This window comes from Podarcis pityusensis (assembly GCF_964106645.2).
Source record: "Podarcis pityusensis genome assembly, chromosome: 1".
NCBI classification, from domain to species: Eukaryota; Metazoa; Chordata; class Lepidosauria; order Squamata; family Lacertidae; genus Podarcis; species Podarcis pityusensis.
The window spans coordinates 135,098,158-135,117,888 of record NC_138028.1 but is presented as its reverse complement, the minus strand read 5'-3'; the positions used below and the strand labels follow the sequence as shown (position 1 = coordinate 135,117,888).

Here is a 19,731-nt window from a genome sequence, read left to right as displayed (position 1 = left end):
ATTCCACAAACAGAGAGTCACCAATGAAAAGATTCCTTCTCACACTGCCACCCTCCAGATCTTCCAGATGATGAAAGCCAGGTCCAGGGTGCTTTATATGGGGAGAGGTGGTCTTTGAGGTATTGGGGTCCTGAACTGCATAAGGCCATATAGGACAAAAGCAGCACTTTGAATTGGGCTTGGAAACTAACTGGTAGCCAGTGTAGTCAGGCCAGAAATGGTCTCTCGTGCTCAAACTGTCTTGCTGGTTTGGGGGTGGGGGCGAGGAGAAGCTGGGCCTAGGAGAGCTGTGCAGTCCAACTGGTTTTTTTTGGGGGGGGGAGATCACACACTGGTTTAGGGGTGGAGAGGAGATGAGGGAGGCCAGAAGGAGGCAAGGCAGGATGAAGACCACCAGCAGCATCTCCTGCATGGCTTTCTTTGACAGAGGGGGTGGAGGGAGAGAGGGGGAGAAGGCGGAATCTGCATTGTGATCACCCGCACAGCTCTTTGACAGATTTCAACTGGGGGCGGGTTGACAAAAAGAATTCCGCACCAGGTACCACTTGACCTTCCTACACCACTGTGTCCTCCCTAATATGAAGTTAGGCTCGCGGGCTATTTTATTGAAACGATTTGACACGTGTCTTTAGCTTCTTTCCCCATCCTGTGGGAAGCAGGGTTTCTTTTTTTAAAAAAAAATAATGATTTGTATTAAGTTTTCCATTTTAAGCATACAATCAAATCATATTAAATATTCCAAATTATGCAAATACATATCATAAAGTCCTAATATTTTGCCAAATTATAAAGGGAAGTGGGGTTTCCAAATCAAGATTGTTTTGTTTTGTTTCTTGGTTTCTTCTGCCTCCAGGTTTGGGGAATACAGCCTCGCTTGCCTCATAGGGACGTTTTTTAAAAAAAGAGTTTGTCCTGTTTCTGGTCTTTAAAGCGTGCGCAATTTTGCCTCTCTCCTCTAGCTTCAACTCCCCGCCCCAATTGTGAAAGGGAGACCGGCAGGTGAAGCGGATCTCCATCAGCCTCCCCATTCTCAAAGGGAGACAAGCAGCTGATTTCAATCGGTCCAGCTTGTGGTCGCGGACTGAGCATCTACGTTCCCAGTGGACCAATCGGGAACGGGGAAGTTAAATGGAGGGCCGGGGGCGGGGAGGGCAGAAGCCCTGTTTCCCGAAGAGAGGGGGGAGGAAGGCGACGGCGTCCCTGTCTCTGTGCCGCTTGGCAGGTGAGTTTCTGGGGGCGGGAAAGGGGAGTCGCTCCAGAGTGGCGCCGATTCCCGCGACTCCCAAGCCTGCAGCGAGCGGCGAAGAGGCGCAGCTCCGCGGCTGGAGGAAGCAGGCAGGCAGGCAGGCAGGCAGGCAGGGGAGAGGGCGGGTGGGTGCCGTCCCTGCAGAGGTGGAGAAAGGCGGGCGCCATCTCGGAGGGGGGGAGACTCGCCAGGAGAGGCTGGGACTGGGCAGGAGCGCCCAGCGGTTAGAGCGAGCGCTCTGCCCGGAGGAAGGGAAGGGCCCTCGGGGGGTTTCCCTGCCGTTTCCTCCACAAGAGGAGGGGGACCCCGTTCCCCGCTGCTGCCGTCAGGCTGCTCCGCCTCTCTCTGGAAGCCGCCTCGAGTCCTGGCCAAGGGCGGGAAGCAAGAATCTCCTGCGAGCAGCGGGGGGAGGCGCTCTCCAGGACCGGGAAGAGATGCCCCGCTCCGCCTCTCCAGCCCAACACGCTTTGGAGGCGCTGCCGGAGCCAAAGGGGTTTAGCAGCTCCTTCCACGAACAACACCAGCGCTTTGAAAGGGACGCGTGTCATCCAGGCGCTGAGAATCCGATGCAGCCAATCAGGAAGCGGCTTCCTGCCTGGCCTGACCCACCCGACGGGGCGGAGGGGGGGGGGAAGAACCGAGGAATCTTTTTAACCCCAGCACCACCAGGGCCCTGTGAAAACAAGGCGAAGGGGGAAGCCAGGGGAGTATTCCCCGCCCCTTTCAATCATTTCCCGAGGGACAAGAAGGCGCCTCGAATCTCTCGACCCTCCCTCTGGGCCTTCCTGCAGGATCGAGCGCCCTTTGTCTCCTCGCCTCCCCCCACCCAGGCGCCTGAGATCGATTCGCCCACCCCTCCCCTTAGGCATTACTACGGAGCAACTTGTGGGCCGACGTCTCCAGTTGACCAATTGGAAACGGCCCCGGGGGAGGTCAGAGGCGGCTTTTTCCCCAAGAGATTGGGCAGGCAGGGAGAGGGCGGAGCCATCCCGGAGGGGGGGCATCCTCGCGACGCTCGCCCCGCCCCCCTTGGATGTTTGCCCCGCCCCCTCGGGCGGCGCGAGGAGGATATTCTTATTATTTATTTTGTTTTATTTTATTTTACATTTCCTACCACTGGGCGATTTACAATATAAAAAAACAAAAAATGCCATCATAATTAAAAATAAAAATAAAACACACACATCGTTTAAAAGACTATAGATTGTATAATTAGCCAAAGGCCTAGGAGAAGAGGAAGATTTTTGCCTGGCACCTAAAATATGTAACAAAAGCGCCAGGCAGGCCTCCCTGAGGAGAGCATTCTACAAGATATGCCAGTTCTAGGTTCTGTGGGTCGAGGGCAGGTGTGCTACTGTATATACTGACCCACACGTTGCAAACTGGTATTAGTGGTGGCTGTTTTTGTTGGTCTATAATCTGTGATGGTAAAACAAGTTCACAACTTTGCTTTCTTTTTTAAAAGATAATTGAAAGCAAGAGATAGCTATGATGGCGCAGTAATGATATCTCACTTGGTGAGTTCTTTGAAAGATAGAACAGAGGTTTGTAAATGAGGGTTGGCAGAAAAAACTACCATTGGAGAATGCTGCCGCTTGTGTGCGTTACAGGATAGGCAGCCTAAGGCCCGTGGGCCGGATGCTGCCCAATCGCCTGCTAAATCCGGCCTGCAGACAGTCCGGGAATCAGCGTGTTTTTACATGAGTAGAACATGCCCTTTTATTTAAAATGCATCTCTGGGTTATTTGTGGGGCATAGGAATTTGTTCATTTCTCCCCAAAAAATATAGTCCGGCCCACCACATGGTCTGAGGGATGGTGGACTATCCCACAGCTGGAAAAGGTTGCTAATCAGGATTTTGTCTTGGCACCAATCTGGTTGACTTGGCTATACTGAAAGAGGTGGGGTGGGAGGAGTGCCATCTTCTGCTTCGGCTCGGGCAGCAAAATATATTGGGCCAGCCTTGTGTGCTTTCTGCTTGAGATGTAGCCGGCAGAGCCAACTATATATTGGGACTGTGAAAGGCTCATGAACTTCTGAAGTGTTTAATGGGGCTGTTTCTGCCTGGGAAATAGCAGCTGCAGAAATTCAGTTGCTCTGGGTTTCAAGTCTGTTTGGCACAGCAGTCTTAATGCTTATTCAAAAGCAAGTTCCATTGACATTGCTGGAATGTGCTGAAGAGGTGCAGACTAAACAATGCCCATGTTACTACATTTATATCCTACCTTTCCTCCAAGAAGCTAAGAACCTCACAGAGTGTTTGTTGGGGGGCAGGCAGGGAAAGGAGAATGTTAGCCGCTTTGAGACTCCTTAAAAGGGAGTGATAAAGTGGGATATCAAATCCAAGCTCCTCTTCTTCAAAGAAGGCTGCAGTGTCAACTGGAGCCTCTCCATCTTGGGCCAAGTCATCAAGAAGCTTTGTGCCGATCAGGCTGGGTAAGGACAATACAGTTAAGAAAGGTTCTTCAGTTTGTGCTGTATTGAAGTGTGTTCTCACTTGATTCTAGACCAGGTAGCCAACTTAGTGCCATCCCTAGGTTGTTTGACTACAATTCCCACTACCACAGGCCATTGGTCATCTGTCTGGGCCTGGTGGGAGTTGTCATCCGACAACTTTTGGAAGGCACCACATCGGCTGTCTCTGTCCTAGATGTAAAAGATTGGCTCTTGGGCCAGTTTTGCCTCTACTTAATAAGTAAAAACCTCCTTGTTCTCTTTTTGGTCATCCTCCTTCACCAGAGACTACATTAACTACAGGGGTAGCAAGCTGACGTGGATTCACCAGAATTCACTAGATGGAAATACTAAGACGGTGATTACGGTATCTGCAGAGTCACTAAGACATCCTTGGAAGAAACTCTTAGCACTCTCCAGGTAAAACTAGACAGTTCCGTTTCCTTCCCCGAAATGTTTTGTGGGCAAAGTTGCCCAAAGTAGCAAGTAGGCAAGAAGTTCTTTCCCTCTTTAAACTGGCATGCTTTGTTCTAGTGTATGTATCTGCAGTTATAGAACTCTGAGAAATCAGACAGTTCCTCTTCAAAGGGAAGTAATGTAGCACTTCCCGTAATAGCTGGGGTGGATATTGACGTTTGCAGAAGCAACCCCTCCAACTCTTAAAAAGAGAGTCTATGAAGATTAAGCTTTCATGGTAGTCATGGAGCCTCGAATATCAGGCAGAAAAGGAAAGGTGGGGGGAATGGGCTACTTGAGCTCCTGATAGCTTATCTGTTGCCCTCCAGATGTTGGAGGACTCCAGCTCCCATCAGCCATGGTCAACATGGTCAGATGATGGGAGTTGTAGTTCAACAACATCTAGAGGTTGGCTAACCTAGGCTTCTCCCTTCTATGAGAGGTGAAGGTATGCTGCAACATTTCGTTTAATGGGTCCCTTTTGCATTTACTGTAATAGCAAATGTTGATTTTTAAGATTCCATACTTCTGTAATTTTTGAAAAGAGATTTTAACAAAGGTAATTTTTTCTGACTTCTCCTTCAAAGAGTGGTTCTGACTGCATGTGCCTATCTCTCCTAGTTTGCGAGTACAGCAAAAAATGTGGAAAATCTTAAGAGAGATCGTTGAAATGATGCCTAGAAGAAGTAAGTTGTTTACTTTGAAATCTGAGTTCTAGGCTGGAACAGGTCAAATTGCATCTATATCGTTTTGTTTTGTTTTGTTTTGTTTTGTTTTGTTTTGTTTTGTTTTGTTTTTAAATAGGGTTCATGCTCTGTTTTGCCAGCAATTGCACCTTAAAAGCGTAGCATTCTTTTAGTTGGTGACTCGGATTATAAAAAATTTTCTGTTTTGGGTCAGCTGCCTATACCAAGTGAGGAGGCCGTAATATGTGTTTAGACACACTCTCCATTTTAAGAGTCTGGCCGAATTTTAATGGCAACCCTGAATAAAGTTGACAACCATTTTGTGCAGGGATACTATTCCCGGCCCCACATACGTTGGAGGGGCATGTATAAGTGTACCCCAGCCCTGTACGCCCTTTTCGTGACATGCTGAGCAAAGTTTTTGGGTCACTTCCAGGTTCATTGCCATATGCAATCGCATGTCTTTCGGATGTGCACTAATCGGTTGTTGCGTGTATGCAACCCTTTCCGCACTGGGGGTGGTGCAGACTTAATTTCAAAGAACTGACTTGAGGAACTTAAATGCTTTCATTGTTTAATGCTGATGTTTAACCTTCACAGCCATTAGTACTTACAGTACGTTATTACCATCACAGTACAGTGGTACCTTTGGTTACGTACTTAATTCGTTCTGGAGGTCCATTCTTAACCTGAAACTGTTCTTAACCTGAAGCACCGCTTTAGCTAATGGGGCCTCCTGCTGCCGCCGCACCATCGGAGCACAATTTCTGTTCTCATCCTGAAGCAAAGTTCTTAACCTGAAGCACTATTTCTGGGTTAGCGGAGTCTGTAACCTGAAGCGTATGTAACCCGAGGTACCACTGTAATATACAAATTAACAGCCACAATCCTCACAAGCAAGAAGGGGTCTACACCAAAGCACATGGGTATCCTATCCTTACTAGGAACATCGTGTGCCTTTCAACCTTTGGTACTGATGCTTTTCCTTTCTGGTTTCATCACAGTCCCAGCTGGCACAGATCCTTGAAGAGAAGAAGGCTCTTGAAAACGAGCAGCAGGAGAAAATAAGGATTGTCACCGAGATGCTGGTGACACCATCTGCTTCTTCTGCATCAGCAGAGGAGTTCAAGTTAATATTTAAAAATGTAAATGTTGTGGGACCTTTGGGGGAAGACTGGTGGCTCTTCCACATTTCTTGTCTCAGCTGTTATTAAGTAACCAAATTGGGCGAGGGACACCTGGGAATGGCTAGAAGGGTGCCACTGTAGAAAAGGACCTTCTGATGTGTGGAAGCTTAACCTAGTGATCTCCGATCTCAATCTCATGTTAACTGTGGCCCATTAGCAGTAGGAATTCACTATGGGTTCAATTTTCAAACACCAGCATATCTTAGAAATTTGTACCAACATATCGGCGTCTTTTCACCAAAGCCAGATTAAATGTATTCCCATCCGAAGTGTTAAATGGCAGACTGAGAGGTATCCCTTATCAAAATAGGATCTGAGCCTTTGCCTCAGAGATTCAAGGGCGGTATCATAGCCCACATGGTACAGGAGAGAAGGTGGCATACCAAGCCAAGTGGCTTTTCTAACCATCATTTTCATCCATGAGCTGGTAAACTCCTCGTTGTTTAGGTATGGAAGTAACCCCTTCCCTAGGCCAAAGACTGAGATCTTGAGCCAGTATCTCAGGGAAGCCCACCGTGCTTTAGTTCATAGAGGACATTTCACCTGTTTCTAAAAATAGTTTTGCATTTGGAACACAATTTGGAACTTGTAGGAGGGACTGGAGAAACTTTGCCTTTCTCACACCATAAATATTCATGCCAACCAAATCGGTTGTCATGTCCTTCCGGATCTAATAAATCAGTATTTTCTAATTTGATCCAGTCCCGGATCCAAGTAATGCAGCTTGCATCATAGAAAAAATTTAAGCCTGGAAGAGAGATGCCTCCTCTTTCTTTCACATCTGTTAATATTTTGTTTTATTCTCTGCTTCTTCCCTTTCCAGATAAATTTAAATATATCTTTTTGCCACTTTTTGAAGGAAAATGCATCACTTATTCCCGGTATTGTTTGGAATAAAAACAACATTTTTGGCAATACATTAATCTTGATTGCTGCAATTCTGCCTATTAAGGAGAGATTCATTCTTCCCCATATTTCTAGATTCCTTTTTATCTCATTCCAACATTTTTCATAATTATCTTTATAAATATTAATATTAATATTTTGATCTTGTTTAAATGATTTCGTCAGTCGCTTTGAAAGCTGTAAAAAGAAAAGATGACCTAGAAATAGGATTATTTACACACCCACTTTCTTACCTCATTGTTTAATAGTGAGATGGGTCTGTAGTTACTTACTGGCTCTCTAGGTGTTCCTTGCTTATGAATTAACACAATATTTGCTTCTTGCCATGACATTGGAATTTTACCTTCTTCCAATATTTTATTTGTTAGATTTTTTTAAAGGCAGGACTATGTTATCTTCCAGGAATAAGGAGAGATTCATTCTTCCCCATGTTTCTAGATTCCTTTTTATCATTCCAACACTTTTCATAATTATCTTTATAAATATTAATATTTTGGTCTTGTTTAAATAATTTTGTCAGCCACTCTGAAAGGTGTAAAAAGAAAAGATGGCCTAGAAACAGGATTATTTACACACCCACTTTGTCTTACCTCTTTTTCTGTTTCCCTTTCAAGAGCCTCAAACCAAAAGTGGGTATGTCCTTCCAGGTCTAATAAATCAGTATTTTCTAATTTGACCCAATCCTGTATCCAAGTAATGCAGCTTGCCTCATAGAGAAATTTTCAGTCTGGAAGACAGCCATTTTTTCATATGTGGTGGAATTGTAAAAATAATTATAAATTATTGGGATATGATTTATAATGAAATGAAAAAAATGTTCAAGTTAACCTTTGTTAAAAGTTCAGTAGCATTTTTATTAGATATTGTAGGGCAATATTTACCAAAAGATAAGAATCTATTTATGCATGCAACAACAGTGGCCAGAATTCTACTACCTCAAAGATGGAAAAGCGACAAAATACCAACAAAAAGGAAATTGGCAAGAAGAGTTGATGGAATACGCTGAAATGGCGAAGTTAACTGAGAGACTCAAAGTTAAGGACAGTAACGACTTTTAAAAAGATTGCGAACATTACACACACACAGAGAGAAACAATGCACTGAAATGAACTAATTTGCAGGATTCGAGTAATCCACTTACAATGGACATATATAAATAGAAAATAATAATATGAGGTAAAAATGTTAAGAATAATTAATAATACAGTTTTAATTTCAGTATATCAGGAATCAAAACTATAAGCAGAAAAAATAAATATGCTATAAAACAAAAGGGGAAGTCACTGGGGGGGTGTTAATTGAAATTGAAAAATGTACGGTAATTTGATTTTTTTATTATGTTAAAATTTGTAAGCTTAATAAAAAAAATTAAAAATGATTGCCAAGCATTCCAAGATCAAGTCCTTTGTGAAGGTCTACAGTTTGCACCAATAAATATTTTTTAAAGCCCCTCCCCCCCAAAAACTGTTCATGGTTTTTATACTTTATATGTAAAATACTTATTTTTAATGTGATTTTAAAAGATGAAATAAATAATAGACCTTTGCACAAATATTTCTGTTGTTGAAACTGAAGTCATCTTTCTAAAGTGTGGTGGCATAGAGATAAATTGAGACGTGTGTGAGCTCATCATGACAACCAGGACTCCATAGCCACATCTCCAAGGGGATCAGTGGTTTCCAAACTTCCATGGATCGCTTGAAAATTGCTGAGGGTCTTTGTGGACCATTTAATAGCCTTTCTGCCTGTTGTAGCAATTGTAACATTCTGCAGTGAGACAATGTATGGTCTTTCATTGAATTTCTATTGTTGCTTTTATTTATTGTGTTTCATTGTACTACAGTTTGCATTCCATTGAACTCAAATAATACAATAAACTACAATATGAGAAATAAAAGAAGCAACAAAAATTATAATTAAGAATTTAAGTGCCGGGAGGTGCCGGTCTACCTGGTGGAGGGGTTGACAGCGTTACCAGGTCTAGCAGCCAATGGCCTCCTTGAGACCTACAGGTCTACCTCATGCAGAGTGTGACATTGTGTCCAGTGCCCCAGGGTCTACTCCCTGGGAAGGCTCATTCTTCCCAGTCCCCTTTGGAGGAAGAAAGGCTTCCCTAAAGCCCTAACCCAAATCCCTAACCCTAAAACCCTGGCCCTAACCCCTAACCCCAACCATAATCCCTAACCCAACTTTAGTCCCCTAACCCTAAGGCCGAGAACAATCTAGACGTAAAGTGCTTGCTGGTAAACATTTGCAGCCGTAGACTGGTCTGTAATAAAAAGGCAAAGAGTTCTAACATTAGAGAGAATGAAATACGGTATTTTGTGACTGATCTTTACTAAGCAAACCAAAATGGTCAAAGGCCTGGAAACGATGCCTTATGAGGAACGGCTAAGGGAGCTGGGCATGTTTAGCCTGGAGAAGAGGAGGTTAAGGGGTGATATGATAGCCATGTTCAAATATATAAAAGGATGTCACATAGAGGAGGGAGAAAGGTTGTTTTCTGCTGCTCCAGAGAAGCGGACACGGAGCAATGGATCCAAACTACAAGAAAGAAGATTCCACCCAAACATTAGGAAGAACTTCCTGACAGTAAGAGCTGTTCGATAGTGGAATTTGCTGCCAAGGAGTGTGGTGGAGTCTCCTTCTATGGAGGTCTTTAAGCAGAGGCTTGACAACCATATGTCAGGAGTGCTCTGATGGTGTTTCCTGCTTGGCAGGGGGTTGGACTCGATGGCCCTTGTGGTCTCTTCCAACTCTATGATTCTATGATTCTAAGCTGTTTTCTGTCTGCAGCTTCACGTTTCTTTCCTGATGTGTTCTAAACAATGAATTGGGTGCAAAAGCTACACAAACAGAAGGCTCCTGGTGCCGGGATGGAATGTGGCCTTCTCATTGGGAAGAAGTTGCCTCCACTTACCTTTGAGCAATTTATTCCCCATACTGTGGCTCCCTGCATCACGACCGTGTTTAGGAAGATTATCTGGCAGAAGGCTGTTCTTTATCATAGAATCACAGAACCTTAGATTTTGATAGGAGCCCCCTCCAATGCCAGATTCATTCTTATTCCTTTACCACATATGTTGACACTTACTCACAATGTTTTAATATAATGTTGCATTTGCAATTACTGAAATACCACAAGTCTTTCAGTTTGACAGTTCGCCAGTGCCTGATACAGAAAATGGCTTCAGCTGTCTTATGGCAACCTGCACATGATGTGCACCTCCTTCCCCCACATTCCTAACAGTCTTCAATGTCATCTAAGTGAAAAATGCCATCAATATTTGCACTACTTTGTTGGCCAATGGGGAATACAGTTTGATGCTGCAGAGATCTTCCTTTATCTGTTTGTGTGTGTTAGTATTTTATATATTAATAAGAACACATTTTTTGCTTGACTCTTAAAACTTGAATTGAAAGCTGGAAAGCTGCAATCTTTTACACTTACTGAAATGTAAATCCCACTGCAATGATTTTTACTTATGAACATGCATGGAATTCAATATCAAGGGTACTTCTGTGACATATTGCAATAATTCAGTTTTATTGCACTCTATGTGAATAATAATAATAAAAAATATAATAATAATAATAATTTTATTATTTATATTCCACCTGACCGGGTTGCCCCAGCCACTCTGGGCAGCTCCAAACAAAATATTAAAAGCATAGTAAAACATCAAATATTTAAAAAACTTCCCTATACAGTGGTACCTCGGGTTACAGACTCCGCTAGTACCTCAGTTAAGAACTTTGCCCCAGGATGAGAGGATGAGAAGAGAAATTGTGCAGCGGCAGCGGGAGGCCCCATTAGCTAAAGTGGTACCTCAGGTTAAGAACAGTTTCAGGTTAAGAATGGACCTCCGGAACAAATTAAGTTCTTAACCCGAGGTACCACTGTACACGGCTGCCTTCAGATGTCTTCTAAAAGTCAAATAGTTGTTTATTTCCTTGGCATCTAATGGGTGGTCATTCTACAGGGCACGTTCTGCTGAAATAGTAATGCATCTCCCCTCCTTCCTCAAAAGAAAATTGATGTTGAAAATTGTAAGTCCTGCCATACTAGCTGTTGGGGGAGACAAACAGTAGAGAGGGCTGTTGCATTTCCAGGTGGCCACTGTAGGGAGTAGAACACTAAACTAATCAAACACAGATCAGTTGTTGGTCTGATTCAAGACTGCTCTATTTAGGCTCTTATGTAACAAATGCTATATTTGTATTCTTCTTACAAGTTTCATTTCTGGTAACCCACATGAGGTGGGTGTACCACATCCAATCAGCTTCCTGTTTTCAATAAAACAGAAAACAGTACTCCATAAACCAACTAACTAAAAATGAAACAAGCAACAGATCCAACCCTTTGTACAATGAACAATGAAGAGCTTCACAGAAGTCTGACTGCACCAAAAAAAGTGGCATCTCCATTCAAGACTATCTTGGCTCCTATGCGTGGAACGGTGAGCTGAAGCTCATCCCCTTCTTCTAATTTTGCAATACCTGCCAAGAGAGTTTGAATATCCTTACAGAAATGTAAACATATAAACATGTACAGATTGTTATCAGTCAGGCCAGAGACACCTCTTTGATTTAATGTTGTTATTGCTGTGTTGCTAATAATAAGGTCCCAGGATGTAAAATAAAACTTATAATGCAACAAATCAAACATTTTATTTTCCCAAGTACAGCATAATACCTGGAAAGAGACTGTGTGGGTCTCCAGCAAGTGTTGGGAAGCAACACCTGTGTGACACATATGGTATCAGTCTGGGTGGGTGACTCTCTTCCTAACTCCATAGGATTTTTGAGAGGATAAAGGGATGGACAATTATATACACTGCCTGAGATCCTTGGAGAAAGTGCAATATATAAATGTAATAAAATATAAAAAAATAAAGATTGACTTCTAAAACTGAGGCCCAAGTTGGTGGCCACAGTTTTCAGGTCATGGAACAGGAAACGGAAGTCCTAAACTACCCACAACAGATCTTAAGCATGATGTGAGCATTGCTTATAGACAGTTAATCATGCAAGTTCTCCAACACACACTTTTCAAGGGCAGGAAGTCATGTGAATTGTTCCTCCACCACACAGAGACTGTTTGTCACCCAGGTAAGCATTTGCACTCAGGCTTCAAAATTACTGAGCACATTCTGCTGAAAGTAGCTTGAAATACCGGTAACAGCCACAACTCCACTGAGGAGAATCTATTATTGTCTTTGAATACTGTTCACAGGCAACCACCACAGAGTAGGTAAAGATAAGGAATTTAGGAATTTATGTATGAAACTTAATGAGTTCAGGGAGTGGTTGCAGAAATATGTGGTACACACCCACACCACTTAGAAACACTGTGTCAGATATTTTTTTAAGCTCCTTCTCATTCCAGGTGTGGGACTTGACAAAAGGTATTTAGGACAGGTAACGTATTTACCAGCAGTATAACAAGAGTTGTTAGGATTAGTGAGAGGCATGTTTTGGATGCAACGAAATAATGTAACCAAACTGAGATCATCACCAACTACATGAGCTTTTTTCCTCTGGATCCAGTGTCCCATTGCAAACATTTCATCTGTATACAAAACCTGAAGAATAAAGACAGACAAAATTGATTACACTATGAAACTTTAAGAAAACAGAACAAACTCCAGGAGCTTACTGAATTCTTTACCTGACCATATATGAAAAAGTAGCCAGTTTCTCTGACAAGTATTTTATTTCCTTGCTCTTCAAGAGCAGTTCCTCTTTTAAAGCTAAGAAGCCATGGAACTATACTTGAACCATCTAAAAGAAACAAAAAAAAATGTAAGAATAAGCTAATCACTTTATGGTTCCTTTTAGTATCAAAGGCATGTTGCTGACTTTTGAAGAGAATCAGTTGGATTTTTTGAAATCGGTCGTTTCTCCCTGTAAGATGAGATTCAAAGAGCTGTGGTAACAACTACTTTATACCTGCTTGTTTTCTCTTGAGTTACCAGGAATAAGGCACCCTCTCCCCATCACAGATTATTCATGTTTTCAAAAATTTCTGGAAAGTTGCAGCAGTGCAGCAAAAATAGAAAATGTGGATTGCCCTAGTATGCACAGAAAATTTCAATATATGCATCACTTGAGCTGGTATGGCTAACCTTTCTCCAGGCTGACAACCAGACTGACCCAAGGGTCAATTATCTAAGTAGGCGTGGCCATTTTTTCCAAAAAGAAAAAGAAAAAAGAACAATTTGAGGGGTCTTGAGGAGGGTCACCTCTTGGCGTCACAGAAACACAACAGAGGGCATGTATTTAACATCTTTAGAAAAAGAAATTGACAAATTTGGAAGGGCAAAAATCTTTTGAAATCACAGAGGGGAACAGAAGGAACGAAGGCAGGCCTCTTGGGATGCAGTCTGCAGCCCACAGGGTAGCAACCCCCGCACTAACACAAGTGCAACAACGGGACAGAACTCAGATACAGTGCTCACCTGAGCATGTGCTCCAATGAAGCAGCAGCTCACAGGATTTGAAGACAGGGTCACCATTTCAGCATAAGGCTGCGCTGGCAAATTCCCATTGGAAATGTGAAGGGATGTTACTAATGGAAATGAAAAGCTGAGCACAATTTGATGTTTCTTGCCCTGTAGCAAGTGAAATGGAATCATAGGTGGTGCTGCCCATTTATTTGTGGCAAGAGTAAAATGAGATTTAAAAAATGCTGCTTTACCATGTTGCTGAATGTCACGCTTGCTGTCAGCCATCAACTGAAGACATGACTGTAGAACTGAAGGGGGAAACAGAAGGAAGGAACTAAAATATACATCCCAGCAGCCAAGACACAAAAGTACAATTCCCCTGCAGCGGCCGCAGAAGCAGAACAATATTGATGGTAGGTTCTCTGTGTGTGTGTGTGTGCCGTCAGGGGCAGAGGAAGAGGGGTGCGGTGGGGGCAGGCTGCCCCAGGTGTCACCACTGAGGGGGGTGACAAAATGCTGGGTGGCACTCACAGCGGGGCCTGCAGCGCGTCTGAGCCATGCGTCTCTCCTGGGAGTGACGTGGTAGCTTGGGCGCCCGCAGGCTCCACGCTGCCCCAAATGGTTCGCCCGCCACCACCTCCCCCTCAGCTGTAGGGCAGCGGGAGGAGCGGGAGGAGGCAGGCAGACTCCGGAGGCCCCGTGGAGTACCCTGCCCCGGCTGGCCCTGCCCTGCAGGTGGCTGGCCCCACCCCTGGGCGCAGGGCACGCACGCCGCCCCAGACACCCGATTGGCTTGCTCCGCCGCCGCCTGCCGTTCCCTCTGCCCCCTGCAAACACAAATTACTAGTGTTGGGGGACCTGCAGCCCATGGATTGTCAAGGCTTCATGTCATTGTGATGCCAGGTGACCGACATGTGACAAGTGGCCTCACCCACCTGTCAAAACGTGGCACAAAAGGGTTGAGAAGGATAAGGATCCTACTAAATTGCCAGATCCAGTTTCCCATACCCAACTTAAGTTATTGCTGTATTTTGTAAAATAGCGTTTTCTAATATTTATTTTTGCTATTTGTACCCCACTCTTCAGCCCCAAAGGCTCCCAGAGCAGGCTACATACACACAATTAAAACAAGGCAGTCCATGCCCACAGGCCAACATTCAGAACAGAACAAGTCATGCAAGGGAAAATGGTCTGGCAAAGAAGCAGGAAACTTGTTCATCAATGGACTCAATTTAGGGGTGAATTTAGGAGGTCAAGATGACACCAAATTATTCAGTGTGGTAAAAAACAAGTTACTCTGATAACTTGTTCATTACAAAAATGAAATTTTATTTATTTGGGTTTTCATGTATGTTTTTAGATTTAATATTGTAATTGTTCTGGGATGCCTTTGTAGGCCTGCAGAACTGCTTATAGTTCGTATGAATAGTCTAAAATGGAAGATTACCCTCATGCAGCTGAGTGTAGTACAGAGCTCAAACAAATTACAGTGGTACTTCAGGTTACAAACTCCGCTAACCCAGAACTAGTACCTCGGGTTAAGAACTTCACCTCAGGATGAGAACAGAAATCGTGCGCCAATGGGGTGGCGGCAGCAGGAGGCCCCATTAGCTAAAGTGGTGCTTCAGGTTAAGAACAGTTTCAGGTTAAGAACGGACCTCTGGAACGAATTAAGTTCTTAACCCGAGGTACCACTGTAAAAATTAAAGGTTAATGGAGAATGTTTTTCTGTCATCAGATTTATTTTCATGGCATTAAGTTCAGGTATTTGCAATTCTGAACATAAATTAATTCAGTTCGCAGAATGAAGTAAAGCAAACATTGAAATGAGTACTTTATTGACTACCTTTTGAGGAATTATTGTTTTAGAAAGACCATACCAAACCAAAAGCTCCGAGCTTCAAAATTTGCCCCTTTAAATACAACAGATATAGAAAGTGAAAGGCAGCTACGGTAGAGATGTTAAGTTGAGCAAAAATGGGATTTAACCAACACAAAACATAATGAATCTACTTTTCCAAAATATACAGATTTTTATGGTGATATACCACCAGCTTCTGAAAATATTGATCTATACAGATTCAATATTCTAATTTTTTGAACAGATTAACCATTACAGTGGTACCTCAGGTTAAGTACTTAATTCGTTCCGGATGTCTGTTCTTAACCTGAAACTGTTCTTAACCTGAAACACCACTTTAGCTAACGGGGGCTCCTGCTGCACGATTTCTGTTCTCATCCTGAAGCAAAGTTCTTAACCCGAGGTAATATTTCTGGGTTAGCAGAGTCTGTAACCTGAAGTGTATGTAACCTGAGGTACCACTGTGCTTATTTATCTGCTAATTCTGTATTGTGTCTTTCCACCAAATTGTGTTGCAGGCTAATAGTAAAAGACTACAAATATATTGTAAGAGAGAAAACCAGCAAAAGGTCCCTTACTGTTTACAAATTTTAGCAATGTGGCTTCAATGAATCTGCGTAGTTAGTTTGTTCACCTTCTATAGATAAAATAACACTAGTGAACCTACTAGGGGTGAAGTGTTCCCCATGTGTGAAAACAGTAGATCAGACCAGGTGTGAGGAACATTTTTCAACCTAAGTGGGAAACTTGAAGGAGACCACCAGCGGAGCAAGCTGATTGGGCGCCTGGGGTGGCGCGCATGTCCTGCACCTGGGGGCGGGGCCTGTGGGGGCGGGGCCAGCTGCCCGTGGGGGCGGGGCTAGCTGGGGCAGGACGCTCCACGGGGCCTCCAGGAGTCTGCCTGCCTCCTCCCACTCAGTCGCCCAACAGCTGAGGGAGAGGGGGCGGGTGGACCGTCTGGGGAGATGCGTGGCTCAGGCGCGCTGCTGGCCCCGCGGTGAGTGCCGCCCGACATTTTGTCACCCCCCTCAGTGGTGACACCCGGGGTGGCCCGCCCCCGCCCCCCTTCCTCCGGCACTGGAGGCCACATGCTAGCAGTGGGCAGGGCCAGAGGTAGAAGGGTGTGGAGCAAGCAAGCACAATTCTAGGACTCATTGCAGCTAGGCAAAAGCTCTCAGGGAGCTGGGAGAGCAGGGCTGGTGAAAATCATGACCTGGAGAGAGTCCTAAGGAATGGATTGGGCCGTTTGGTCCCCAGGTCTGAGATTTCTCACCCGTGTGTGTGTGTGCGCGCGCACACACACACACACACAGGCACGCACACACATACTGTTTTTTTCCCTTAAAAATGTTTAGGGGTACTCTCATTTTCCTGCTCATATTGAAATACTGCCCCTCAATGAGGCCAAATTCAAGATTCACAAAATGTTTAGGGGTATGCGTACCACTGCACCCCCCCCCCCAGAAAAAAGCACTGTGTGTATCAATGTTACATTTTCCAAAACCACATTCACATTAAAATAAACATTTCCCCATTCATATCTTTCTTTAAAATAAACCAATCATTTACGACTTCCCTTCTTCCCCCTCCCTGGTTCCTTTAATTCTCCCACCTATTCTTGTATTTTCATTTAATTCCCTTTATCCTTTATTATTCCTTTGTTATGTGTTAGACTGTTGAATTTACCTTACTCCTACTAATGTTTTCACATGGTTATAGTTGTTTTCCACTCCACAACCATTTTCCATTCTTCTTTATATACTTGATCTTCTTGTTCTCTTACTTTATTTGTTAGACCTGCTAACTGCATATTCTGTCATTTTTAATTGCTAATCCTCCGTATTTAGGACATCACTCACCCGCCATTTCTGGGCTAACAAAATCCTAGCTGCTGTAGTATAAAAACACATAAATAGTTTTTTCTGAGACCTAGGTACTTCCGTCTGTACTATTTTCAAAAGAAATGCCTAATTACCATAATTTTGGCTGTATGCCACAATCCCAGCAAAAAGGCTTACCTGCCATCTCTGGCTTTCATATTTGTTAGCCCATTTACTCATTGGGGACCTGTCTTATTTACTAAGCTCTTTTCACTTACCTGCTTCTCCTGCATGCAGAGGAGACCTTTTCCCCCTGTGTTTTTCTCCACTCCACATTATCTCTTCACTACTTTGATGTGGTCCAGAAGAAATTTGCTGCCAACAACATACGCAGAAAGTCAATATTAGGGCTGTGACTCCTGTCCTTCCCCAAAGCGAATGGAAATTGCAGAACACCCAAAGAAGTATACATTTCCTTCCAAATGGTTCTGCAGCTCACCTGACTAGAAGCACCTTCTAATACATTCAAGTAGGGAATGAAGGAATTGGCCTCTTTGCTCTTTTCCAAAGACCTCAAGAGCTGTGGAAATGATGTCCTTGTCTGGACCCTGCAGTTCAGCTTGCTGCTCAGCAATGCTAGTTCTGATTTTAATGCTGTAACATAGTAGAAAGAGACTGCTGCAAGGCAAGATGACATGAACACTGCAAGCCCCAGAATTATTAGTAAGAACCCTTTAGGATCCAAGCCATTAAAAGGATGGGAGGTGGCGATATGGCTCTTTCCTCGTGTGTAGGTCATAAATGCCATGCCTCCTTCCTTAAACACCAGATGAAAACTTCAGCCGATTCTTTCTGGTGAATAACCACATCTTGCCAGTTGCATCCAAGATATGTGGCCAAAATGCAGACAGCACTTACTTCCTGTCATGTGGGTCGGTTGATGCTATATGCATGACATTTAATGTTTGCTTCTGCTTTATGGCTCTGTTTCTGTAGTTCCCCAACTTACCTTCCTCATTTCAGTTTCAGCTTCACGTATAGCAGTTCAGCTACACAGTTTTGTATGATCTTCACCACATCCAAATGTCTGGTCATTTTGAATTCCATTGCACTCTTAGATAGCAAGCTGTGTGGGAAACTCTTGGCAAGGTGTAGAGAATACAGTGTATTGGCTCTGAGTACCAAACATGACATAATTAGATATTTTCATTTTCCTCATACACAGTCATACCTCAAGTTGAACGTGCTTCAGGTTGAGTGCGTTCGAGTCGCGCTCTGCGGCAACCTGGAAGTAACAGAGCGCATTACTTCCGGGTTTTGCCGCTCGTGCACGCACAGACGCTCAAAATGACGTCACGTGCATGCGCGGAAGCGGCGAAACACGACCCGCACATGCACAGACACGGCATCATGTCTTGCGTTCCATTCGGGATGCGAACGGGGCTCTGGAACGGATCCCATTCGCATCCCGAGGTACCACTGTATAATCCGGTGACAGAAAGATTAAAACTCTGACATCATCAAATAAATCCTATCAAACTACAGGGGTTAACAATGCTACTCTTGTTTTTCAAAAGTCACTAAGAAATAATTATGTTAAAGCTCCTAGACCATGTATGTCTTATTGATACACTAAGGCTGAGGCCTAGACCAAGTTATGGAAATGGCTCATTGATCACAGTGGGGTTTAGAATCATAGAATCTTAGAGTTGAAAGGGACCCAAGAATCATCTAGTCCAATCCCGTGCTATGCAAGAAACACAGTTAAGAATCTCCGATAGATGGTCACCCAACCTCTGTTTAAACATCTCCAGTGAATGATGGTCCACCACTGTCCACTGTTGAACAGTTATTTCTGTCAAAAAGTTCTTCCCATTGTTTTAGTTGGAATCTCCTTTCTTGTAATTTGAATCCATTGGTTTGTGTACTGTTCTGCAGTGCAGGAGAAAACAAGCTTGCTCCATTGTCCATGTGACAGCCTTTTAGATATTTCAAGATGACTATTATATCTCCTGTCTTCTATTTTCCAGGCTAAACATACCCAAATTTCTCAACCATTCCTCATAAGACATGGTTCCCAGGCACTTTATCATCTTGGTTGCCCAAGTGTTAAAGAGATTATTTTCCACTGCTGCCCAACTGATGGCTTATTCTACATTTTGAAACTACAGGAAATTGACAGATAATTATACTGAAAACAAAACAAACACACAAAAAAGGCTATTAGCAATTGTAGGTGTTATCAATTTATTGCATATGTTAGTACATAAAAATAGAGGTTATGTAAAAGGAAAATCAATCTACTATTGTAAAAAAAAAATTAAAATGAAAATGAAAGTGCTTAATTAAATGCATGTCTAAAAATATGAAATGACAAGTATTGTTTTTAATCTGTAGAAAACATACATATACCAACAGTCTGGCCCTAAACATGTTTACTTATAAGCAAATCTCACAGAACTCAACAATATTTACTTTAAGTGAAAATACATATGGCTGCAGTTTTAATTTTTTTTTTTATCTAAGTGAAACATTCAAACTTGAACCCACAAGTATCTTTAATTCTATTGCATGCAGCAATTTTTTTTTTTGGCAAGAGTTCTACCATAAAGTTTTGTGTCATTTGCAAAAAGTTACACAAACAACAAAAATCTATAGATGTTTCC

General features: G+C 43.3%; 1 protein-coding gene and 2 long non-coding RNA genes across 3 annotated transcripts in view; 2 read left to right on the top strand and 1 right to left on the bottom strand.

Annotated features, from left to right (window-relative positions):
• Window positions 1–19,731, top strand: part of LOC308484753 — a 210,990-nt gene that overhangs the window by 172,651 nt on the left and 18,608 nt on the right. The gene's annotated exons all lie outside the window — the stretch shown is intronic.
• LOC308484821 lies at window positions 2,392–6,139 on the top strand. The gene is made up of 4 exons (XR_013990132.1): window positions 2,392–2,763; window positions 3,986–4,120; window positions 4,778–4,842; window positions 5,847–6,139. It is a non-coding gene; the product is annotated as an uncharacterized lncRNA (long non-coding RNA).
• On the bottom strand, window positions 10,517–18,351 carry TNFSF13B (TNF superfamily member 13b). Its single transcript, XM_081019238.1, has 6 exons — window positions 17,565–18,351; window positions 17,344–17,440; window positions 13,636–13,692; window positions 12,607–12,719; window positions 12,370–12,520; window positions 10,517–11,435 (listed from the first exon to the last, which is right to left on the bottom strand). The coding sequence occupies exons 1-6, from the start codon at window positions 17,871–17,873 to the stop codon at window positions 11,323–11,325; spliced, it is 840 nt and encodes a 279-aa protein (XP_080875364.1). The 5' UTR covers window positions 17,874–18,351; the 3' UTR covers window positions 10,517–11,322.

Excerpts from the sequence above, each read along its gene's own strand:
- TNFSF13B (XM_081019238.1), bottom strand. The coding sequence starts at position 17,873 with ATGGCATTTATGACCTACACACGAGGAAAGAGCCATATCGCCACCTCC. Across the intron at positions 13,693-17,343 it reads TCTGCATGCAGGAGAAGCAG|TTCTACAGTCATGTCTTCAG; the intron begins GTAAGTGAAAAG and ends TTCCCCCTTCAG. Across the intron at positions 12,521-12,606 it reads ACTTTTTCATATATGGTCAG|GTTTTGTATACAGATGAAAT; the intron begins GTAAAGAATTCA and ends TTTATTCTTCAG.